The following is a 26,221-nucleotide window of genomic DNA, read 5'->3' as shown; positions in this document are numbered from 1 at the left end:
AAGAATATTGTCAGCAGTGATCAGCCACTTAACCTGTCACATGCACAAAGTGACCCAAACCAGACAACCTTCTTCTTCTAGTACAATACCTGTATTTTGATGGCAGATGGTTCCTGGTTTTGGAGGTATGCTTTTCTATCCTGAAAATTCCTTCTGACTAAGAATCCCCTTGCTTGGGCTTGCAGCTGAACAATCAGGGTTTCATTAGCAAGCCACAATTGCTCCCGATTGTAGTCTGCTGTAACCTGCCCAACAATGTTCTGTTAAGAGATCACAGAAAAAGGTAATTTAAAAGGAGGTAGGCAAGAAAACTCTGTCAAGCGAAAACCATTCTGGAATCTAGCCTGTATTCTCTCCCTCTGTATGCCTTATGTTCATCATATAAATTCCCTCCAACTTACCCCTCTATTTTAATCAATGTGAATGGTTATAAGGGCTACTCAGAATGTAATGCCTCCTTTTTTATGATGTTGGCCCATTGTGTGAGGGGCAGATGTTGCTCGTATGGTAGTAGAAGTTGAACTTTCCCCCCAGTGTCCCATTATATTTTGTTGCTGTGTGACAGATGGCTGCAGAGGGACAGTCCAACCAACTGGTGTCTGACATGGAAGTGCATATGAAGCAAAGGTTTGTCACTGGATTTCTTCATGCAGGAAAAATGGCACCCACTGATGTTTATCAGCACTTGCTAAATGTTGATGGGGACAAAACAGCAGAGCACAGTGAGGCAGTGTGTAGCATGTTTCAGCAGTGGCAAAAGTGATCTAAAGCCACATTCTGGATGGCCATGTGCAGCTGTCACACTATAAAATGAGGAGTATCACAGTCAGCTCATCCGTCTGAATCAGTGGCTTATGACCAGGGATCTGTGTAATGAATATTGGCTTGAATTGACTGTGAAATTAATATTGGCTTCAACGTGTTGGAAATGGTGATGCCAACAGTGGAATATCTCAAGTTTGTGAGAGGTGGGCCCCATGAATGTTCACACAGGAATACAAAGAACACTGTATGCATGCTTGCTAGGCCCTATTGAAGGCTGAAGGTGGCAGCTTCCTGGACCATATAATTATAAGCTGTGGTGTCACCACTAGGAGCCAGAGTCAAAACAGCAGTTCATGGAGTGGCAACATATGAATTTCCCATTGAAGAAAAGGTTCAAGATGCTGTTTGAAAATGGTGAAACACACTGCCAAGCTTGGCTGGACAGTGCTACCACATCAACTGTATGGTCCAGATTTGGCATCTTCTCACTTTCATTGTCCCGAACACATGGAAGGTGGGCTTCATGGGCAACATTTTCCTAGCAAAGATGATGTCACAGCAGCGGTGAAACAGTGGGTCACCTCTGCTGTGTCATTTTTTTTTTTTTTAAACAAGCATGGCATGAAGGTTCTTGTTCACTGCTGGCAAAAATGGTTAGCTAATGGTGGTGACTGTGTTGAAATTAGTTCTTCTTTAAATGAAAATTTTCACTATCAGAAAGTATTACTGTGCTCTTTGTATCTGTTGTAGTTTCCATACAAATCAATAGAATGCATTACTTTCAGAACAACCTATGTACTTTGCTACTATTTCATGAGAGGTATCTACTTCTTTCAAGCTTTAAATGCTATATTTTTGGGAAGAGAAGGGTTTTATTTATATCTTAGGATTCACAGTTCTGCCTTCCTAGTACTTCTAAGACTTTTGTGGAAGTCAGTCATCTAGAGCTGCTTACTGCACCAGGGAGGTCTGCATACAGAAACAGTCTTGAATATTATTGTAGTTAGAATTTCTGAAGGACCTACATTGTGACTTCAGCTGTTTGTATAGCATAAACAAAAAACAGTGTTTACACTTCTACCCAAACACATTAATTTGTCATGGGACAATATGAAGACAAAAAAATATGAATGTGTAAAAAGTACACGTCAAAATTTCCTGTGTCATTGTCTATTGGGGGACATTAAAAATAACACTGTAGCCTACCATTTGGAAGACTCTAAAAAGCACTGCTATAAGAAAACCACAGGAGACTGTGCAATTACAGTCATCCTTGAAAGATGCTGCTATTGGTTGAAGTGGATACTGAACAAGAATGATCTTAAGTCTCACCCAGCACAGCCTCTTCCCTTGATATTACCACGTCTTGATGTCTGTCCCCCAAGTATGCTTCTTTAGTTTGCAATCAAAGTAAATATTTTAGCCACCTACCTGGATTTCTTCAGCTGTTAACCAGGAATTTTTTGGTATAACTCCTTCAGGAACAGCACAGGTACCTTCCTCAGTTTCCACATTGTAGTAGTAACTATACATATTTTTCATTATGAGTTTAATCCATGGACTTTCATTAGAATCTGAAAGCAATACATGCTGTTATATGTCCCATTACACTGGTAACTTTCAACTTTTCCTACCCACTGCTTATCTCTACGTTTAGCTACAGAGCCATTTTACATGCAAAGTCACTACAGTTTGTAATAAGGATGTTTCAAAATATCTCTTTACATGGAACAGCATTATTCTTCTAGAACAAAACATCTGTGAGGTTTATACAAATCCACTCAACTTCACTAACTTGGTACGCTATGTTTCTGAGTTTAATATTGAATCAGTATTCATATTCCATGTGTCCCATCACCATTCAGAAAAGGAGCAGATTGCTTTTAAGAAAACATTTTTGCCATCTTCTGGCCAGACAATGGACCTTATTGTCAGCTTCCATCAGAGATTTCCTGTGTCCATATCATTCCCTTTGATAAACAAGGCTGTATCCTGAAAAGCAGGAAAAACCTCATTTCCTCATGGGCAAAAGACCCTAAAGTAAAGCTGATAAAGTCAACTGTGTAAAGCACCATCTGCAAACTCTGTTGCAGATACCTGTTTCATTGTTATTTATGTTTGCACAGTCCATAAATGGACCATGGACACTCCAGCAGAGCCCAACCCTTTACAGAAGCCTCTAAGGCTGAATAGCACAGTCTAACACTTTCCACTGTCTGCTGACAAAATCAGGGAGTAATGTGATTTTCTAATGGGATGGGCTACTGACAGTCACTGGGAATATTCTCTGAATTCTCTCCAAGTTTAATTTGATCTTAGCTAGACTCCAGTAGAAACTAGACTTATTTCCCCAGCATGCACTGTGCTCAAGATGTTGCATGTTACAGTTCATCATCATGATAGAAGCACTTGGGCAAGTATAGTGTTTCTCAATGCGTTTCAAAAATTAGCAACTCCCCCTTAATTTACAGTGATTTTAGGTCACTCTATTATGCCAGTTTCCCAGTTGCCTCAGTGACAGGGAAATATCAAACTTGTCCAGAAAGGTTTTACCATCTTCAGTTTTCAGCTTCTTGGCTTCTGAGAGGTTCTTGAAATAGGTTTCAGCACATTCTGAAACAACTCGTAAACCAAACTTGGACTGCAGTGTCATCAGGATTGGTTGTGAATCACCTTTCTCCAGGCACTTGTTAATCATTGATATCCCAACAGCCACTAGGGAAAAATAAAGACAGAAAATTGTTTTATACTTTATGTACCCACAATTCTACCCCCTAGCAACTCTGATAATGGATGTCTATGCTGATGCACATAGCCAGCATGCTACGCATAGCAGTTTAATGCTTCTATCATGCTCATAAGGATGAGTATTTGAGAGAATAGCTTTCCAACAAGCAGGAGTGCTGCCATAGTGTGACTGAGAGTTGTGAGGGCAGAGCTGCTCCCCATTGAGCAGGACAGCAATTGACACCAGGACAAGGTTTGAGAGGGGCTCCTCACCCAGCTTGCTCAGCAGGTGGGCCCACCAAGCACCAGATTACTCAGGAATCCGATAGAGATGCAGAGGATCATTGTGTTATAATGATTCACTGTCCAATTGTCTTGAGCAAAGTTTTTCAATACTGCAGCAGCATACTACTCAGGATCCTGAAGCAACTGTCCCTCATCCCCTCAAACTGGAAGCTGGTCCCATGCTGGTTTAGCAAGCTTGTGCTGGGTTTGTCAGTGATGCATCTCTAGCTCTCAGGGCACAATGCTTTGAGACATGTTCAAGCTTTCAGGTACACCAAGTTATCCATGCTCCAATTCAGGGTTTCCCAAGCATCCTTTTCTTCGTACAGACCCTGCCATCACCAGAGGAGGTGAAACCTCTGCACCTGACAATGCGTAGCAGCACACAATACTTCAGAAGGCCCTACACACTACAGTTGTACATGGTGCTGCTTTGAAACTACTTCTCTAACCTTAAATGGTGTTCCTTTATACCTAAGCTCAAGGTGCATGCACAGAGGAACAAGTAATAATGTACAGCTGAAATGCCCTATATTATATGCTAGTTAAGTCAATGCAGCCCACTCTGCCCTTCACACTGCAGCACAGAGCACCAAGCACTTTACTTTCTGTGTTCCTGCACCAAGTCAAAAAACGTTCACTCTTCAAAAAAGCTTCCCACTCCTTGCTTGACATATGCATGCTTTTCCACCTGGAGCTCACAAAAGTGTTGTAAGATCTGGCATACACGCAGGAGGCACTGTGTGGGACTGAGCTAGCAGGACAGCATTTCAGCAAAAGACATTATTCCTTGGTGGCTAGTTTGACTGAAGTGGAATGATTATACTCAGCTTTGTCTGGACAGAGACAGATCCACCTCCACAGAAGATGGCAGCCAGCTGAGAAACAAAGGGAACATACCACATCACACCACTACCACCTGGACCTCTGCCAGATTGAGTCCTGCTACATTTTTGTTCTTCAAAAGAACAACCCTGTGCCAAGCACTTGTTCCCCAGAAGGATGTAGTAAATCATGCCCAGCTGTGGTATGATGATGCCCAAACATACAGCCTCAGCAGTGACGAAGCAGGGGACATTACCAACAATATCACATGCTGCTGGCTGAAGTGGCTTAGCCCTAATCGTATATGTTTCCATCCATTGTCTTAGCTCTGATAACCAGTAACTGAATACTTTTGTTCCCGTAACATTATGAGTTACGTGAGCCTTAGCCATCCTAATCAGGCAGTGCAGCAACCTGCTCCTCCAGCAAGTCAGCACAGTGAAGGGCTCTTCTGCACCCATCCTCTCTCCAAGCAGCAAAAATACACAAAGATGCAGCTGTCCATTGAGATAAGCCTGAGCTCTCAATGGGGCCAAAGATCAGCTCTTTTCTTTAACACAGCTTTTCCAAGACAAGGCACTACTTCAACAGACATTCCCTTTCCCAAAGCTGAAGGTCTGCTCTGATATTTCTTCCTGAAAGCTGTCACGCTACACAGATAATATTTGTCCAATCTCAAAATTTTGACTCCCCTTGGACAAGGACTACATGGGCTGAAATGACTTGAGACACAAAATAAGATGATGCAAATTGCATAGCAAACACTACAAGGAATTTGGAAGTGTTTATTGAACAGGTCTTCCTAAACAGAATCTTCTACTGGCAGGGTGGTTTGTAAAGGCAAAGGTTTGTAAAGTATTAGTCCTATTGTATTAAATGCTTTTTTAAGGAACTACAGTGCCCCGGGGAGGGTTCAAATTCCTCCAGTATCATTGTTAGTACCTTCTTTTATGTGATTGCTATTGTCATTACTGCAGAAATCTCAAAAAAACTTTAATCTAGAGCGAAACAAAACCAAGATTTACACTGCCTTTACATTTGTACACAAGTTTTTAGGGGGAGGGGTAGGAGTTGTTTGCCTTTCAAAAACAACTTCTCTTAAGTAGTTAAAAATAAAAGTTCATTTCCAAGTAACAGTTGAGTTGAGCTTTCTAAGTTTAGACTATGTGAACAGAACACACTAACTTCCCGAAACAGGATGTATTTGTTACAGCAAGTATCAGGTTCTGTGCCGTGGGGAAATCTCATTTTTTAGTTCCAAAATCCTAGAGAACTGCTGAAGAATGCACTATTCTGGCACTGCTTCATTTCAGCCCAGAGCGGAAGATACTAGTACCTGTTTCCAACAGGGACTTGTTAAAACAGTTCAACTGAACATACCTGATTATGAGAAGTTACGTATTTTCTGTGAAAACATTATGCAAATGAAAACTTCATTGCAACAACTAGTAGTGGAACTGTGGTTATCACTTGCAGTATCACATGGTACTGGCATACAAATAATCCCACACTGCTTTATGTGATCCATCTGTAAAGTTCTTACATCAGTAGACACAAATAGGGGTGTTTTCAAGCCACTCTTTAGCTCACATCTGTTTAGAAGCTATGCATTTCCTTCCCTTCCCTATGTTCAGATGTTTCCTCAGGCTTTCTCACGCCTCTGGGTAGCACGGAAAGGAACCTCCTTTTGTGTAAAAAATGGCCATAAGCTCTACTGAATACACATGTGCATCAGGCCCTGTCCCAGCAAACACAACCCAGATGTGTAACTGATGGAAATGCTTCAAGTGTCTTCAGTACATATGAGTGGTTGAATTAGGACTGCGGATTAAAAATAGTAACATAAGATTGGCTGTTTCTGTAGTAGATAGATTTAATGCTGAAATAGCTGGCCATGTATGTTGTATTCCACCCACAACTTTCAAAGCACTAATACTGGCATTGCCTGCCTGTAAGTAAACAGATGACAACACTGCTTTAATAAAAGCTGAATGCAGCAGTTGTACTTCTCAGTGTGCAAAAGAGGGTTACACAAACTCATCCCATCTCCCACTGGAGCCAATATAAGCAGAAGGTGACTGGCCCTGAATCACAAGCTTGAAACCTTGTCAGGTCTATGCCAGCCCAAATTAATTATATGCTACAGGTATTTTCCCAAAATTAGTTATATTACACCTAAACTTTTACAGGAGGCTTTGAGTTCATCTCATACACAGTGCCCTGACAGAATGCAGCTCAGCATTTTTCCCTACACATTTCCTCCTTTTCAGAGGCCAGAAGAATGTGCACTGCTCCAAAAAGTCTGAGTGCTCTTTTTATTTCTTTAAAATATTTTAAAAGTATTTTAAAGTATATGTATTTAATTACTTTTAAGTATATGTCTTTAAGTGCTACTGAGGTATTTTAAAGTATGTGTTTTTAACCTTTATTTGTTAGCACCTAATAGAAGGTATTATATTGAAATAAGTTGTTAGAGGAAATTCTATAAGATTTACAATGTACATCAAGGTTTTAGCCTTACAGAAGCAAAATAAACTCTTGAACACATCTTCCTATCCTCATTTCCTTCTATTTTAATTATGTCAAAATACACTGACACTGGAAATGCTGGACCTATTAACCTGTGTAAGCACAAATAAAGCTAACAGTAAACCTGCAGACATAAATCACCCTAACTTCAGCATGACAAAGAATATGAATTTGTTCTTTCAGTGTATTTAAAAGGTTGCCGTGCTTCCCTGAAGTGGAAAAAAAAAAGGTCATCAACTTCAGTTTTTCAAGACCAAGACCAAGAACAATACAGATGAAGCTTAATGCTTACAGATTGCAGCTTCTTTTATATTGTCATTGGCATCACTGATTCCCTTTTGTATTTCATCCAGCCACAGAACCGCTGATTCATCTTGAGTTTCCTGGAAAAGGGATAGAGACCAGCCTTACAAAAATGAATTATGAAATGTATTTGAACATACTGATAGAGCTAACACACAGACTCTCCTCACAAAGCCCTCAAGCGCTGAAAGTAATAGGAACACTCAAAATGAACAGTAAAACAAGCTCATATTCCATTTGCTGAGTAGATTAAACTGTTTCTCAAACAAAAGTTCTCAAAGCTTTCACACCTAGAAGACTCCATCCTGCTAGATGAATAGGAATTTTAAGTACAGCTGGAAGTGTCTCAATTTCTGTAACACATAAATAAATGCAAATATCCTGCCCTGTGATAGCAGCACCAGCAGCATGTAGGAAGTTGGCTTTCTTAAATCTCTTGTTGGAGAAGAGTGCATGAGTAAAAGCTACATAAGCAAATGCTGGCAAAAGCTGGCATGAAAGGCCAGCTCAGGTTTAGCAGTGATGACTTAGCTTGGGTGGCAGAGATTTCGGGAGCTTAGCAGCGGAGCAGGTCTCGCTTGCTGCAAGCTGACCCTGAATGATGACTCCATACCCAAACTAAAAGAGAGTGTGCTTCCTAAGATAATCCTTTTACTTCTGCTAGTTCCAGCCTATGGCTACAATGAAGAGGATTGATGTCTGGAAGAACGCAGGCATTAACAGCTTAAACAGCCAGGGGTACAAGTTTACAACAAAAAACTGCCAGGACAAGGGATGCATGGATGGGACACAGTGAGCTGCAGGTTCTGTTGTGTGCAAGATCTATAAGAGACTGATGATGATAGAAAGAGCAACGTACTGGTTCAAGCAAGACACAGGAATATACATATATACTTACATAAATACATTACTATTACTACTCTCATTGTCAGAGACTCAAAGTCAAATAGCTCCTAGGTGGGCAAAGAACCATCTTCATAATCGATATCACTGTCATAGGGACCAACTTTAGGTCAAAAATCTGATAAATATCCATAGAAATTGCAAAGAAAATAGGGTAAAAAAATGCCAGAAAGACACGTCAATTTCCACCGTCTGTGTAAACACATACTAGAATATCTAAATAAAATCAAGCAACATCTGACAATTGCATTACAGTGGATCCATGATGCAAGTGTAGTAGAAAGCTGGAGTTAATTCTTGAGAGTTCATTTATTCAGCTCCCAAACCACGACTGAATTTATAGCAAAGAATTGCGAAACTCAGAAGAATTTCTTATCTGGTGTTCAGTTTCAGGACATTAAATACAAAAACAGATACAAATTTTGTTCTGGAGCCAAGCCCTGTTTATGCTAAGCCTTGCCACTGGCTTGGAAGCTAGACCAGAACTCAAAATAATTTTGTCTGCTGGAAGCAAGCCATTGTTTCTTGGCTTAGGTGGGAGTGGTGGGAGGGGAGTATGGAAGCCAATTTAAAAAAACAACAACACCCACACAGGCAGAGGAACAGGAAGGGATCAACAAAACACCAAATGAGGTAAAATTTTGAGAGGCTGCAAAAGGGTGTAAGTGGGCTGAATGGAGCTGGCAGCTGGGCTGTGATGTGCTCACAGCTGACTGTTAGGTGGATGCAGAGGAGCTGAAGCAGAGCAATGCTGTCTTAAGGCATATGTGTATCCTTGTGGTTTACTTTCACCTCTGCCTTTTCTAAACCAAGATCACCACACTCTTCCCCACATCTGGCCTCTCTCCAAGAAGCGTGAAGAGATTAGCAGGACAGAACTATGGGTTTGTGGGTGAGACCTCTGAGCATTTAGTAAACAGTTTTCCAGAAGATACTTTTTTCCCCCAAATATCTGTACACAGAAATTGCAGCTGAACCTCCCCTTCTCACTACTCCCCTTCCCACTGCCATCATCTTCAGGGCTGTGGTAAATTAGGAGTTAAACTGCTGCTGTAAAGCAATTTAATCTCTGTGTTGGGCAGAGGCTGAAACTGAGTCATGTGTGCATATTTGGATATGTCACACCCTCTTGCTGTAATAGACAAAGAACAAACTAACTCCTTGCCATAAATCTCATGCCTACAGGATGCTTCTGGAGGACAGATCAATTGTGCCTTAGTGCTTTACAGAGGGAAGAAAATCCGCCCCAAACACCTCTGAGATGAACTAGAACCGTGCTGACTTTTTTTTTGGTAGCTGCATTTAGCAAACTACAATGAAGATTCTGCTTTTCACTGGACTACTCTCTCTAACATCAACTCTTACAACAGGTCAGTCCTCCTTTCTGTATAAACTCTATTTTAGTTGATTAAGTTTGTTATAGCTGATAGTATTGGTGCTTTACTGGCTTAAATGGGCTGTGCACGCATCCTTGAGTTTTTATATACCCCAGCAAGTTTCACTTCAGGCAGACTTTTATTCCATTTCAGTGATACCTTGGACTACCTTTCTCTTTCCCCAGACACTTTCAATAAGAGGTTTTACCTAAGAGATCATTCTTTCCTTTCTGAAAACACATCTCGTGCTTCTGTAGTGAGCTGACACTCTAACCTGTACAGTCATGTTCCTTCTGCTTTGAAATGTTCAACAGAATTGCAGACTCAGACTGTGCTGTTAGAAGGAAATTTTCAGAGAACTTTGACAAAAAATCACTGAAATTATTGAAGAGTAAGCCTAGTTGTATTTTCTTCATTCAAATGATAGCTGCTTTCAAACTAAGCTTTAAAAAGCTGCATTTTGCATAAAACAGATATGCACCCATCTTTTATGTAGCAGATAATTTTTTTTACCATCATTAATCATACAGGAAATTACTAAAAGGTAGAGAGGTGTACTAATTATGATTTCTAAATATTCTACGATAAATTTGCCAGCTTCACAGCATTGAGCCCAAATAAAGCTATTTTCCATATTTTGTTTCAATCTAGAAGCACCCACAGGTTTTCATCCAAATTTCAATTCACTTTCAAATTCCAGATTCGAGATCCACAGTCTATGCCTTGCATGAAATCTTTTGGCATTAAACCCAGCTCAGCCGTTCTTATTTATTTATGAAAAAATTCATTATGCAGCTCTTTTTTCTGCAACAGTTATTTTGCAAAATACTTTGAGACCATGTGCAGAACATGCTCATACTTCAGCAAGAAATGTTGGTACCTTTACAAAGCTCTCTGCTGAGTGCTGAGCAGGCATCAGTACGAGTAACCAGCATCACTGGTTTTGCTCACAAGTCAGTGATATTTACTGATTAAAAAAAATAAAAAATCCTGCTGCATGAGAAGTTTTATTCACCTTCCAATGAATTTGATCTAACATCAGTCTAAGTTTGCATTCAGTCTTTGGGACCTTTCCTCTTTCCTCATGTATGAGATGCTGAAAGGTCTTAGTTTGGTTTAGTCAGAATCTGATACAGAACCACAATCTTAATTTGGGATTAATTTGAGACCAAAATTATTTTTAGAATTACTTTTGAATTTGAAATTTCCAAGGCAAGGCAGTGCTCTTTCCATTTTTTTCAGTCATGTATTTTATTCACTAATTGACAAGGATAGCACTGCTGTCTGCTTGGAAATTCTTATCAAGTCTAGACCAAAGATGCTTCTTATGTAACAAATTACCAACACTACAACCACCTTGCAAAAAAACCCTACAAGATAAGCTTTAAAATGTTGTTGGAGAATTTTGATAAAGATGACTGGAAGCACCTAATACACAGGAATAGCCAGTTTACATCGTGTTCATACTTAATGTTCAAGGTTGGTTCAAAATTACAAGTAAGCAAAAGCTGTTCATGAGTACAGTTGATGTGAACAGCCAAGCAATGGGAGCACCACCAAACTTTCTGAACACAGGCTGCTCTTCACATGGAAAGGCTTACCTTTTTCCTTACTTGAAGCTGAATTACATTCCTAATCCAGTGGCTCACCTATTTTAACAGTTTTAAATTTTTGAGCTTTAGAGTCTTCGCTGAATGGTTCTGCAATTAAAACCGTGTCTCTTATCAAGACTTTCCGTGGAATTTCACCAAGAGACTATGATTACATCCCACCTCATGTTATAGAAGGGGAGACAAAGACGATCCATTTCAAGGAAAACGAAAGTTCTTCAAAGAAGTATAATGACTCCACTTTAACAGAAGTGAACAACACCACGTTGGAGTACCTGACTAGTTCTCTGAGCACCAAGCTAATACCCACTGTCTACCTTAGTGCTGTTTTATTGGGTGTACCATCTAATGCCATCATTTTGTGGATGCTGCTCTTCAGAATCCGGTCCGTGTGCACAGCCATCCTCTACACAAACCTGGCTGTTTCGGATCTTCTCTTCTGCATCATGCTGCCATTCAAAATAGCATACCACATCAACAAGAACAACTGGATTTTTGGAGAAATTTTGTGTCGAACTACAACTGTGGTATTTTATGGCAACATGTACTGCTCCATTCTGCTGCTCACATGCATCAGTGTCAGTCGCTATGTGGCCGTTGTTCACCCTTTCACCTACAAGAGCCTGCCAAAACGCACCTATGCCATTGCTGTCTGTGCCACTGTGTGGACCATCGTCTTCTTGTACATGCTCCCACTCTGCATAATGCAGCAAAGCTATTATGTGAAACAACTAGGCATTTACACCTGCCACGACGTGCACAGTGCCTGCGAAACTGTATCTTCCTTCCAGTTCTACTACTATGTTTCTTTAGCTATCTTTGGATTCTTAATGCCCCTTGCAATAATCATTTTTTGCTATGTTTCAATTATACGAACACTCAAGACTCATGAGTGGTTCTGGTATGTGAAAGTCAGTCTTTTGATTCTTACCATCTTTGCTATTTGCTTTGTACCAAGCAATATCATTCTTATTATCCATCATGTCAACTATTACTACTACAACACAGATCATTTGTATGCTTTTTATCTAATAGCTTTATGCCTCAGCAGCTTAAACAGCTGTCTTGATCCTTTCCTTTATTTTCTAATGTCCAAAATACGAAGTCAATCCAATATATACCTAACCATGGTTAAAATATCCAGGGAAACATGAATTTCATTATATATTTATATTATTGGAATTATGATTTTGTATAGTACTAACCCAGGTAGCAATAAACCTCAGATTTGACAGCTAAAGCTAAAAAAATTCTCAGGTTGTTAAACCATGATCTCAGTGCAATTTACTTCTTCCAAATTCCGCACAAGAAATGTCCTCAGATATACTTCTCCAACTCAATAATTTTATTCTGTGTGCTATGATGTCTGGTGAATCTGCATAGATTCAGGGAAGGAGCTGAGAACTTCCATGTCCTTCTGAGAAAATCAAATTCATGGCCACAGTAAAGACACTATAATATCAGTCACCACAGATTCTAAACAAAATAGGGATCCATATCTGAACAGCACTTTTAAGGTCCATTCCTGACTTGGAAACACATTATATGATCTTTGTGCCCACAATCACTGTAGGATTGATGTGAATGAGGTCTTGATATGTGGGAACAGGAACAATTAAAAACACTATGTGTTCATGGGCTATAGAACATTGAGGAAGCATTATGGCATACAGCCAAGAGCAAATTCTGCCCTGGATATTAGAAATAAAGAGCTGTAGTCCCATTAGGTTGGAAGAGCAGCTAAATCTACAGCTTTAAATGCAGAACTTGACATGCTTCCAAGAAAGCATCTCCTCTGAGGCTGCTTAACCAGCTTTGCTCTGGAGACTTGTTCTTCCACTGCGTCAGCACCTGTGTTCCTACAACCCATGAGGACTGCTGTGAGCTAGCCCTTATCAGTGTGAATCCAGGCATGCTTTATTCTTGCTTGGTAAGTAAAACTGGGAAGGTATTTTGTTGTAATTCTCTATATTTCCACGCCCTCACGGAAAACAATTAGTGTTACAAAAACTGAAGCAAGCTGTGATTAATTGTCCATGTTGCTAAAGCAAATAGTTATCTTCACATTTATAGAAGCTCAAGAGCTACAAATGCAGAATATAAGATCCCACAAAATAAGCTCAATGGTTTGTGTACACATCAGTAACTAACTGTGTAAGACAGATGAGAAAAAGTATTTGAACAGTATTGTGAGAAACTTAAAAATAAAGTCATTTGCAGTGGAAAATACAGTGAAGTGCCTCCAAGAAATCTAGTGAAGATCTACCTGTTCAATTTCTCCTGATTCCTAATTTAATTTGTTTTAAATCATGTTATTCCTTCAACACGCACAAGAGCTTAATTTAACTATAACTTTTAAATAATCCAGATGTTAACCATTCACTACAAACACCAAAAATGCCATCTTAATTGTAAATCCCATGTGTCTATCACACCAAACTACACATCACAGGAAGCATATTAAAATATGGCACAGCTGCTCAACATTTCAGGTATCCAAAAGGCACTTTCTAAACACAGAGTTTCTCTTCAACGAGACTTGAACACACTTGAAATGGCTGTGAGAAATGTTAGAAGCTATTAGATGAAGTTACAGGAATGAATTAATTCTGTATTTGTGTTTTCAAGAGATGAGCAAGTAGGTCTCATCTAGCTGCTATAGGAACTAGATTCTATGTAGACGAGGCCACTTCAGCCAGGGGGACATGACACTAGCATGGTCAGAATAAGCCAGCAGTTTCAGTTCATATGTTTTCCAGACACTGAAGAATACAGGAAGTTCACAGTCAAACCTATCTAACTGTCATAAATCAAGTACTTTCTTATGCCTCAGCTCACTCTTAAAACATGCTAAATACAGCTAAAGACCAATCGGCATTATAAACAGGGATCAAAAAAGTACAGGGCTGATAAAGACTAGAGTTTATTTTTTCAATTCTGTTTGATTATTCTAGGGGAAGTTCAATCTAAATCACATCTTAAGGAAGTTGAAATCCATATTCTTAGTCAGCAGTAATAACTCAAATTAATGCATCTAAATATTTATTTTGGGAACATATACAGTACAGCATCTTGCTCTATATGTAGGGTTGTCAGCATTTTTTAAAAATAAATCATTAAGTATTAAAACAGATGTTTTGAGTATTTGCCAAAGAACCACAAAAAGAACAGCCAGCACACAGCAAGAATCCAGTAACCAGTGAAACCTGAGGTTATGTGAGACAGACTGAGATTTGCAACACCCAGTTCAAAAGCTCTGCCAGTGAATGACGGAAACACACATTTTCATAGTAGGTACTGCAGGTGAGGTGGCAAAATAGCTGGGAGGCATTTCTACAAGCCAGTGTGCAGAGACTTTTTCCAGCTGATATTAGGAATGTATCACGTGAATTTTCGGCATCTTTTTGAAACACTGTTAATATTAAGTGCTGGGCTGTGAGCTTTAGCTAATCTTCCATTCAGTCAAATCCTGCAAGTTGTTAGGCTGATCTGTGTTTATACTTCTCTGAGCTGTGATGTTAACCAGGGCACTGCTTTTGAGGAAACCAATACCAGTATCCTGCTGGGATCAGTTGAAGCTGAAAGCATGTACAAGATGGCAAGCATGTTGTTGCATGACAAGGGCAGGATAGAAATACCACTACTACAGACCCTCAGATTTAAGCAACTAAGGCTCCTCATCAAAATAGTTCCCCAAGGAAGTACTCTCCTAAGCATGGCTGAGGACTTTCTAGCAAAAATCTCAGTTCTCAAAAATCTCTAGTAACTAGATCATTATACAAATACATAACAGATATAGAATGCATCTTACTGTTAATTAATTGATAATTAATCTCATGTGCCAATCAGAGTAAATTGCAGAGGAAAATTACCCAGTGCTTGTTTCTTATCTCTGTCTTATTAGTGATTCCATTCATATAACTAATCCAAACATTACTGGAACAGGATGAGAATGTGTAAATAAAAAGAATTGGCATTTCAGTTCTGACAAGAGGCAACAGCTCTAACCTTGCATTTCTGCGTTTTTGTGTGGTGCAGAACATCCTGATAATGCTTTGCATTTTCTGGTCTCACATCTTGCAGCTTGGCTGTGGGCATTAGTAGAGCTTCCAGAGTTTTTTCAGCATTTCCTTGGTCAATTGCTTCATTAATGTGGTCAATTGCAATAATTCCTATGAAAAGGAAATTTTATCACAGGCGTAGTTGTCAAATAAAGTTACAGCTTATCACATAACAGATACAAACAAAGCAGTAACATAGTAAAGAAAAATCAAGTAACAAGAAGCAGAAACAGCAGCAGCAACTGATTTAAAATTATTTTCCTCAGATATTTCTATGAAGATACTCACTTCTACAGATTTCCTTTCTGCCACACTTATTCATTCTACTGAACCTATCTCTCCACAGAAAACAATTCTATCCTTACAAAAAAAAAAACAAAAAAAAAAAAAAAAAACCAGAATTTACTTTACTAGCAAAGAACAAAGAGCTCTGTGAATCTTAAAAAACTACTGGATACCATATCTCTGTGTGCACCAACACATATTGGCTAGCTGAGCTGAAAGACTCAAGACTTGTCAAGTGGTTGGGAATTAGACATCTTGAAACCCTAATTTCAGAGGTTATGTACATACTGACCTAGAAGTTACAACATTGTGTTGAACCTTAACCTCATTTCTTAAACTTCACCTCCCCTAATTAAACTGACAGTGCTGATCTTACGAAATCAGCCTGATTTCATTCAGACCTGAGGACACTGAGGACTACAGCCACATGACAAGATGTATTTATTAAAACTTATGACTCATTTTCTTCAGTTGTCAAGACCATTCTCATTTGAAGTGACAATGTATTCATTCTCCAAAACATTGTGGAGATGCACTGCTTGAGGCAATTTCTCTCTGACATCACACTGCCCCACAAGGGCACTGGCCAAGGGCTCCTAATGACATGTGAGAGATGACACCCTCCACTGACAGCTGATTATCTCTCATCGATTCAGCCATATCACTCGTAGCTGGTGGACCTGAGATCCATGCTCTCATGAGGGCTAAAGCAGGAACAGGCAGGCATGTAAGCTTGCTTACAGAAAGCAATGCCAGCCTTCTTCCTGCCCTCTCTCTGCCATTAATGATTTCTAGGCAGAAGCCTGTGCCACTGAAACTAAGTGCAGGGCTGTCTCACCAGTAGAGACTGACTGCTAATGTAGAATCATCTTTCTCAGGGCCTTTTTCACCTACTTGTGACTCCAGTGAAGCAGAGTTACAAAAAAGTAATTTTGTCCACTGAAAAAAAAGCTTATATCCTACCCTACTAGGCAGGTATCAAAAGAGGCCTGCAGCACCCCATTCAGAAAGAACAACACAGCCAGTTTTCATATTTCCATAACATAAGACTCTTCTCTTACCACTGCAAAACAAAGCAAGGTGCTCTGTGCTGATAGCATTAAGGAGAAGGTAGCTAATAGCCTCAAATTTTATGAAAAACAATTATAGTCCTACATCCAGTGCAGACTTCAGTCTCTTAGCAATTCTGAAGCCCAAATGACCAAGTATCACATTTAACATTAACAGTTTAGGGCCACAGAGTCACACTTAAATGAAAATATATATATATTCTCCAAAGCCATTTATATTAGAGTGTACACAATAAACTTTTCTTTCAAACAGAAAATCAAATTGTGTGAAAGGAGGGCAGGACAGATTGCTGTACTTCTGCAGTTTCTAGAAACTCTGGTGAAAAACAAAGGCTTGGAAATCACTTAATAAACATGGTTTCACATAGGGTGCTGCCAATTTTCTGACTCTGTAATACAATACACTCTTGGCTTACAATTTCTGCAAAATCCCTGAAGTGATACCATCCACTTCAAATACTAAACTATACTGACAAGTGTTCTGAACCACAGCATTTGTAATGCTGCAGATAGTTGGCATCCTAGGATGCATTTGAGCCAGTCATAAAATAACCAGGAATACTTCAAGTGGATTTAAAGATCAACAGGCATTCAAGATTATTTAACAGCTTTCTCTATTGACCAGAGTCTGTACAAGGCCATTTAGTACAGAAGTGTGTGTGCCGGGGACCAGACTGCCATCTCTGCTGCCAACGTAGAGGAAGAATTACTTACTTTCATTTTCTTCTTGAATTTGCATATTAACCATGTCAATGCAGTTCTGGATATCATTCCAGCTTAAATAATCTTGGCCTTGAGATGAAGCCTCTGACTTAATAGACAATAGTGTATCAGCATAACTATAAGAAGATATAAAATACATAAGTGTGTTTCTTACACAAGATAAATTGCCATTAAGAATTAGTCAGATGTATCATCCATCATTTACTGACTTCTCCAATGAATGATTATCAGACCAACTCATCTCCTGCCAGAAATTATACAAACATTAATGCTGCTTTCTTGGTCGTACACATTTTGGGGTGTGAAAAACTGACCCTACATGCTAATCCAAAGCATTCTTCTAAGTAGAGTGCTGATTATGTCATCTCAGGAAGTGGCTGCCTCTCCCCCATGTACTATCTTAAGCAGGAGATATCAGTACTTTCAGGGACTCTGCCACAGTCCACTACAATTTTATATTATCAGTGGTATTTGACTCCTGGAAAACTTAAAATTTTTCAGTAACTTCAGAAAGAAAAATATACCATGCATCCGTTGGCTTACCCAATTTCTCCTAGAGGCTGGTATATGGTAAATGCTGAGCATTGCAGGTCTTAGCAAAAATTTTCAAATACTTCTGCTCATAAGTGATTTTAAAAATACTTGGTTTTTGTTAACTCTTCCTGACAGAAAAGAGGAGCAAAACATGATGGCTTTTTTCTTCACCATCTGTCCTGGACTATTTTATATCCTCTCTGATAGGAAGCCATCAGGAGCAGAAGAGCTCTCAGTGGCAGCTATGTCACAGACACTGCATGCTTCCATTTCCCCAGCATGATGCTTGGGAAAGTGGCAGAACTGGGCAGATCTTTTACTGCATGGCACTGCAGATGAATCTGGGAGAAACTGTTGCCAGCTTCTTGCTGTACTAAGATGTGAATAAGGCTCCCCTACACACAAATCAGTGTCCTCCAAGCACAAGCTTTGTAGCCTGAGTCAGTGCTCTTTAGAAGGATCACAGACCAACTTGTACTGGAAACCTTCACAGCACCTGTATGTGTAAACTCTTGCACATGCAAGTTAAACATTTTAATATTCCTGATTCAAATACTCAGCCACAGTGAGTCAGACAAAATACATGTCTTCTATTTTCACCTGTGGCCTTAAATGAATGGCTGCTAGAAAAAGAGATAATTATTATTTCCTGTTCCAATTTGTCCTCTCAACATTCAGCAGACTACGTTTAAGGTCTTCCAAGCAGGAAGATGCATGTCCATGTTTAATAGTTGTGAATAGGTCTATGGTACAGTGATTTATTCACTCTATCTTGAAATCTTACAAGGTGCTTGGTAATGAGTCTCACTTACTAAATGTTTTGTAAGAAGGTAGTTCCTCAGGTAAGTATTAAACTTCATATGTCATAATAACCTTTTTTTCTCATTTCAATTATCGTAAGAAAATAACTGAGGTTCTGAGAACCTATAAATTCCTATTAGTAACTTTCCCCATAACATGTACAATTTTACAGGTTTATGTCATATTTCCTCTTACGTTTTATCTTCTAGGAAAGGCATTTCCTAACAAATGCATGCCTTCCAGTAGAAAGCCACTGAGTATTTCCCTCACAGGAATTTTTCTAGCTCTACCCCTTTTGGCATTGTACCATTAAATCTTCTTGCAGCCTAAATTTGCATAATAGCATTGTAGCTATATTTTATTCCTTAATCCAATTAATTCCTGGTGTTTCATTTGTACTGACTGACAACTATAACTGGCCACAGTGTCACCAATCAAATTGTCACACCGTTTTTGGACACTTTGGTTCCCATATCTGTATTTTCACAGTGTTGTTTCTCTCTCCCACAAGCACTCACTTACATCAGCAGAACCCAAGTGGAACACTAATTTTGCTCCACCTCACAACATTCTGCCACTTCTCCCTAAAACTAACCAGTAATTCTCACCCTGACTTTCTCTCCCTCCCAGCATCAAAGTAAGGGCTGTTCTCAAATGCATGTCTCCTGGTGAAGACCTTCAGTGACCAGGTCACTGTTGTCACTTAAGCCTGGTGACACCCTCCAAGAATGCTCAGATTTCCACCACCCACAGCCAGGTGGTGAGAACGTGCCCACATCCTCACAGGTGGGAGCTTTAGGTCTTGCACAGGCTCTAGAGTTGCTTGATAATGTTTTGGGTTTTTTTTTTTTTTTGCAGGTAAGCAAAGGAAAACAGCAACAGCTCACAGCTGTGACAAATCAGACATGTGGCAGTGCAAGCAGCTGGCAGCTAAGTGAAGGATAAAACTTAGCTTTGACATGCATACATGCCACAGAAACATACTCAGCTTTTTAGCAAGCAGAATTGCACTACATTTTAAGATCCTCACAAATCTTGAGTTAAAAAAATAGGGTTAGCCTGGCTCTGAAGGGTCTCCTTAACCTTAAGACATTAAGCACGTTTTTACATTCCAAAGATTCTCCATCAGTATGGTGAAGAGGTTATTGATTAACAGTTTCCAGCTACAGTTGGTTTGTATGCTAGTCTCCACAAAAATTCTTGTCAGGTCTTAACGTTTGCTTTCTGAGAACACTTCCCTCCACCTTACATAAGCTCTTGCTCTCAAAAATTTGAGGTTGTGTGACAGCTTACACTTAGGGACACTCAATCACTTTGGTATTTGTTATGTTTTGCCCTATTAACATATTACAGTGATAATTATCTTGCAGACTTTTCAACCTCATAGCCATAGCATGGGACAGCCCACCTACTGAAATGCCTACTTTTCCTTCTGCAGAAGTTGCCAAGTCTCCTCTAGACAAGACAAAATGAACTTTTACCGTTGCAAGTTTTCTTCTTCCAGATTATTGAAGCCAATGCATGGATTTCTGAGGTGATTCCTTATCATTTGGATGTCCTTGTTTTCCAAGGCCTGGTTTAGCAACACAACAGCTGACAACATTTCTACTGCAACAGACAGTTCATCGTGTGCCAGGTAATTCTGTAGGATAATAATGTACCTCAAGTGAGGAAGCTAAATATGCAGTGTAATGAATCTGAGTTACACAGCCCAGATACCATCAAGGAAGTGACTTGATTCAGGACTGAAACACTAAGACATGTATCCTGGTCACATACATGTCACATTAACACACCACTGGGAGAGCTTACTCTGTTTGCTACATCCTTTGGGCCCTTTGCCCCACAGACCCAACTCTTCTGCTCATACTCTCATAGCACAGGATTACTTTTCTAAGCAATATTTAAAAGGTTAGTCCTCAGTAAGCATGCAACAATTTAAAAAGTCCATTTGTTGCAACACAACAGCTCAGCCAGAGCAAAGTGTGTCAAGAAATGACTTTAGTGAATCAATATTGCCAATTCGATTGAAAACAGTCATGCAAGACATAACACCATGGAGAGAGAATTAAGTCTGTTTTTACATGACAACATGCTATGTTTACGCTGTTCCACAGCTTGGCTATGTAACATCAGAGCAGGTCGTAACGGTTTCAGCTCTTACCACAGCATTCTGTTGTTGGAGGTTGAACAGCTCAGTCTGATAGAAAACAGCAGCAAATGAGTGAACAACAGGCAGCTGCGCCTCCGGTTTCATCAGTGCAACCAGTGTTTTACTAGGATCACAGTTACGAATTGCAGTATTGATATTGTCAACTGCTATAAGTTCTAGAGAACATCAGGGAAAGAAAAACCTATTAATTTCCATATCCATTTGCTTTTTATGCCATGTAGATGACAGTTAATCCAAAGAAAATCATTTGTTGTCATTGGAGAAAATTATCAGATTAAGACAAAATGCCGTATGTTGCAAATTGTGTCTATTCAAAAATTTTCAGCAAATAATTGAATGGAGGACTATAAAGTCTTCTGGACTTTTAGATATTTGGGATCCTCTGTGATAAAAAGGAATCTGACCGGTTGTAGCAGGCAGAAGGACCGAATGTCTCTCTGGTCTGCAAAGTATGTAAACTCAATTACTCCAGTCCCACCTCAACACAAACACTTGTTTCCTTGGGTTGCATTTCCTCCCCCATTTCCTCCTTTTAGCAGGAGCTAACTCAGACAGCTAGAATGATCCTGTCCTGCAACAGTGACAGTTTTGTCTCTGTCTCAGGAGGCCTGGTAGAAATCAGCTTAATACTATTGTGGGTGGGATTTTCAGTGGCTAAACTGAGGAAAAAAAACCGCGTGCAACAGCTTGTAGGAATTTGTGCCATCTCTTATCCATTGAAGTCTGGGAGATCATTCTTTTCAAGTATTACTGTCTAGAAACCATGTAGACCTCCTATTTTGTATCAAACAAACCACGAGAGATCCTTCTCAATCCCTGAACAGCTTCTACTTTGCTGAATGCACTTCAGGACATTTGAACACCAGAAGAAAAACACTTCCAACCTGGGCAGCCACAGCAGCCACGCAACATCCCCCTCTTAGTCAGTGGCTGTAATTGCACACCAGGAAGAGCCAATTCTGAGGAAACTCAGGCCAGAACACACCCTGGGAGACAGTGCACAAGGTACCACTTCAGCCTTGCTCGAAAGGAAACAACCTTAAAGGTTAGAGTGCATATGGCAAAGAATGGCAAATATGTAAAATGCCATTTCCATCAGCAAAATCATCCCCATTTCCTCCACCTTATCTATTTTTTTACCCTCTTACCCAGGGAATGTTTTTAGTCACTGCTGACTGCTTAAGTCCATGCAAGAGTGCTTGTGCAGCAGATACCATTCACATTTCACGTATGCAGCAACACTTAGGTCTTAAAAAGGATTAAGACATTGAAAACCACTTTAAGTATGCAGGCCAACCTACACAAGCTCTTCGCCTCTCATTTCAATTGCTCTGAAGCAAGGTCGGTCAGGACCTTGTTATTCTCAAAGGCTCCCTTTTGGCTGCAACCATGGTTAGAGACAGCAAAGGCTCTCATGCACTCATGCTTCTTTAGACAAAAGAAGAAAGAAGAAAAGACTCAAGAGTCCACAACTGAACTAAGACTAGATCTGTAGTCAGAAACTAAGTTGTTGATTTCCAGTCAGGAACTAAACATGCAGATTGCAAAGCATACAGTAAAATGTCCTAACTTCTCTTGCAAAAGAGCACCCCTTTAAAGAGGGAAGCACTGCTCACCATGTCTAACCAACCAAAGGTGGACAAACATATGAGCTAGTAATTCAAGCCACATTTCTGCCCTAGTTTGACCTTACTGTACTACCTTTAAGTCGCATTACAAAAGCAATCAGCCTGAATTCAAAGCATTGGAAATACAGAAAACAGCCACTAAGCCATGCTCAGATGTAGCATGAAATGACAGCAGTTTAACAAAGCTGAACCTCCTAGCAGAGAAGTTTTCAGTTAAAGAAGCAATACATGCACTGCAAATTTAGATCCCCTTAACTATATTTTTAAAAACTATAATATATCTTGTAGCCTTTGTATTGTGACATTCTTGGTCAAAGAAGAGATCAGATTCAGATATGTGCATCCAAAAATAATTTTCTTCAATGTGATTGCAAAATATTCTTCTATTTGATCTATTTTAATACTACAATGATGGGCATCACACCCAAGTGAGGATTAATGCTATTCAAGCCATCAAGCCATGCATTGTATCCAGTTTGTATTTAGCCAATAACTTTTACCAGTAGCTTAAGTTATTCAAAGAAAGTTGTTAGCTACCTCAGATAAAAGGAATGTAGTGATGTAGCACAGATTGGTGACTTGGCAATTGTGACTCAGAACAGTTACAAAATAAAATGCACATTGTTTCAGATTAAGAAACTGAGACTACATGCAAAGAATTGTGGATTGAATTAATCGTCTTAAAATAGTTATATGGCAATGCTAAAAAATGAGTATTGAAACAGTTACTCACTAAGCTTGTGAGCCTCAGCTTCCGCATTGGCAACACTAACTTCTTTCTGTATTTCACTTTTGTCGAGCATATTTGGAACCCCTGCTATCTAATATTAGAAAAAAAAATAAAAAATAAAAAAGATTTGATTATACTTGTAAGCGTGTTGGGAGATAAGGGATAAAAACCCTCAATGGGACACTAGGATTTAAATATGACTTGTTGAACAGGCAATACAAATACTACAGCACACATCACATTAGTTTTTCCCTGTGATTTTCTCCCTGAAATTCAGTTCCACAAGTGCTTTCACTTGTTAGTGGTTCAATTTTATCTTGCGTTGTAATCAAGTTAAAATTCATCTTTAAAACAATCAATATTGGGGCATGCATGCCATATCTTAAATTTAACTCTGATTTCATAGTAACTGCTTAAAAGTGTATCATGCTCTTTGGAGCAAATGCAACTACTTTGCATTTGCTAACTTAGTAGTTATTCTAAAACCTTGATACAACTCTTCCTTAAGTAATGCTGAAAGCAGAGTAGGGCAATGTCTCTCTGGTTTATGCCAGCTTCAAAAATAAAAATAAAAATAAAAATAAAACTGATGCATAGTAGCCATTCTACTCAATTACCTGCATTTTCTGTTCTTTAGATTCACACAATTGCAATAGGTACCAAGAGGAATTTTGTGGCAGAACTTCAAGTAGGCTCAGAGCAGGACGGTTCAAACCTGCCATCAGCGCCACTTCATCTTGCTGGTCAATAGCCTCATTCACTTGGACTAAAGCTACATGAACTGAAATGAAAACAATGCTTATAAAATAGCAAATACACCTTTTGAATAAAAAAAAAAAAAAAATCATGGCTGTCAGCATCTCATTTTTAGTAAGACAGCTAAAGTGGCAGTCTCCAGCAGGGGATTATATATCTGAAGATGAATCCTACAAAAAAAAAAAAAAGTTTCTGGCTCTGCATGAGCTCACATAGGAGCAATTTAACCACAGCTAACTAACGGGTTACGAACACATTTCAGGTCTATATAGAAGAGGGGGTCAAAATTTACAGTTATCTGCACAGGGAAGAAACTCAAACATGAAGAAACAAAGCAGGCAAAAATGATTAGATTCTGAATTGAGGAATCCTTGTAGCAATACTCACAAACAGACATTAGCCCCCGAAAGATTAGTAGAGAAGAAGCAGCAAGAAAAACCTATTATAGACAGACAGTATCTTTTGTATGTTTTTTGTAGGCTTCCACAGAAATATTATTTGTTCTTGTGGGTTCAAGTCATGTTCAGCTAGAATCTGGAAGACCATGCACACTTCTGTAAAGGATCCTGAATGGCTTACTGTTGATCTTATTGATATTGCCTTGAATCTCAGCTTGTGTCAGCAGCTCTTCGTAGACATCTCTCTCCTCTTCAGAGATTGTGCCGTTCTAAGAAAACAAAATTGTTAGTAATCAACAAAATTTTTGCATGAGAACAGCCACCAACATGAGTCATTAAAACTGCATCAGCTGAAATATTCGCTGAATGCACTTATGAAGGAATTTGGTGACCATGTGTTTGGCATGCTGTGATATGTGGCTGCATAATATTTAAAGTGTTTTCTGGAAAGTGCCCATATAAATATAGCACAACATTTTGCAGCAATTGAGAACACTAGCTCTCAAGTGAAAACAAACAAAAAACATTTACGTTAAAGATCTGTGGAAAAGCTTATATTTTATGTCCAAAAATGCATCGCTTCTCGGCATTTTAAACAGAAACTCTGTTTTTTTCTTAAGTGCTAGAGGAAAAAGATATTTTTTATTTTTAGATTTTCAATGTTTTGTACTTCGGTCAAAAAGCTGAGCTATGTAAAAATTCATACCATATTTGTCTAAAACTGCTTGCCTGCTTGTTAGATCACCATTACTTATCCTAGTCCATTTCATTTTTAATTTTTAAAATTAATTTTTGAAAATCAATGTAGATTACTTTCTGAAGGATGTAATGTAATTATGTATTGTAATGCAATAATGTAATGGAATGGAATTGTCCACAACATGAAAAGCGACAAGAAAGAATACATATACTGTGAGAACTATTAAAATACTACTACCTTAAGTCTTGCACTTGATTGTTTTCTCCTTTTAGCTTCAAAGAGCTCATTCTGATAGTCCTGTGCAAGTTCCTCATCTACATTTAGCAACATTGCGTTTGGGTTCCTCAGAGTTGCAATGGTTTGCTCAGCTATTCCCTTCTCAATAGCTTCGTTAATTGCTATCACTGCAGCATGCACTAGAATTAGAAGTATAAACAAAGATTTTAGGAAGCAATTAAAACATTCAAATAATTCCTTGATCTCAGTCTTCTTTTAAAAAGGAAGAAGCAGGTAACATGCTGTTGACAGTAGAAATACAAATTCCTTCATTTATGTTAGGAAACCAGTAATTAACAGGAATTCTCTAAACTTTTATAGCAAGACAATTAAATAACTCCATTAAGTATAGAAGTAGCAGTAAAAGCATTCAAGAATAACAGTATGTATGTATGACCATGAGATTAACTGCAGCTTGTCCAGCTTTGTCCAACTCCAGCTCATTTAGTCAGCTGCTGCGTGCAAGCTCTGTTCCTTCAGCTCAATTCCAGGACTGACACCCATATCATGGACCAGGCTGGAAACTTGCATCATACACTTCTCATATTCATTTAGTATTTATACTATGTTCTAATTTATTTGAAATGACGTTTGATTATGTGCAAGACAATTTGCATATTTCCCTTCCAACATTCCACTGCTAATGCTTCCAGTAGGCCGCAGGGACATGTACTCTATTTGCTCACAGGTAGCTTTAGTAATGCTCTGACTGCTCTGTTTTGAGTTTTCTTCCCCCAACTAGGGGTTACTATTTTGCTGACAG

General features: G+C 39.1%; 2 protein-coding genes across 8 annotated transcripts in view; one reads left to right on the top strand and one right to left on the bottom strand.

Annotated features, from left to right (window-relative positions):
- IQGAP2 (IQ motif containing GTPase activating protein 2) overlaps window positions 1–26,221 on the bottom strand; it is a 116,106-nt gene that overhangs the window by 20,409 nt on the left and 69,476 nt on the right. Inside the window, exons 8-19 of one of the 6 annotated variants that reach the window (XM_065739761.1) lie at window positions 25,417–25,598; window positions 24,664–24,751; window positions 23,946–24,109; window positions 23,332–23,419; window positions 20,962–21,125; window positions 20,279–20,439; window positions 17,454–17,578; window positions 15,332–15,495; window positions 7,424–7,514; window positions 3,319–3,480; window positions 2,197–2,339; window positions 90–260 (exon numbers count right to left, since the gene is read on the bottom strand). In XM_065739761.1, the coding sequence (XP_065595833.1) occupies window positions 90–260; window positions 2,197–2,339; window positions 3,319–3,480; window positions 7,424–7,514; window positions 15,332–15,495; window positions 17,454–17,578; window positions 20,279–20,439; window positions 20,962–21,125; window positions 23,332–23,419; window positions 23,946–24,109; window positions 24,664–24,751; window positions 25,417–25,598 (1,703 nt within the window). The remainder of the gene's footprint in view (window positions 1–89; window positions 261–2,196; window positions 2,340–3,318; window positions 3,481–7,423; window positions 7,515–15,331; window positions 15,496–17,453; window positions 17,579–20,278; window positions 20,440–20,961; window positions 21,126–23,331; window positions 23,420–23,945; window positions 24,110–24,663; window positions 24,752–25,416; window positions 25,599–26,221) is intronic. The other 5 variants (XM_065739762.1, XM_065739763.1, XM_065739764.1 and 2 more) reach the window with 5 other exon arrangements.
- Window positions 9,353–12,563, top strand: F2RL2 (coagulation factor II thrombin receptor like 2). 2 transcript variants are annotated; one of them, XM_065739824.1, is made up of 2 exons: window positions 9,353–9,707; window positions 11,396–12,563. In XM_065739824.1, the coding sequence occupies exons 1-2, from the start codon at window positions 9,653–9,655 to the stop codon at window positions 12,475–12,477; spliced, it is 1,137 nt and encodes a 378-aa protein (XP_065595896.1). In that variant the 5' UTR covers window positions 9,353–9,652; the 3' UTR covers window positions 12,478–12,563. The 2 variants fall into 2 exon arrangements, with proteins under 2 accessions (XP_065595896.1, XP_065595895.1); XM_065739823.1 differs by having other exon boundaries at window positions 11,390–12,563.

Source organism: Cyrtonyx montezumae, unplaced genomic scaffold (assembly GCF_038088225.1).
Source record: "Cyrtonyx montezumae isolate F1298 unplaced genomic scaffold, pur_monq_1.0 scaffold_25, whole genome shotgun sequence".
Taxonomy (NCBI): Eukaryota; Metazoa; Chordata; class Aves; order Galliformes; family Odontophoridae; genus Cyrtonyx; species Cyrtonyx montezumae.
The sequence above is the reverse complement of the archived record's forward strand: the minus strand, read 5'-3'. Positions and strand labels throughout refer to the sequence as shown.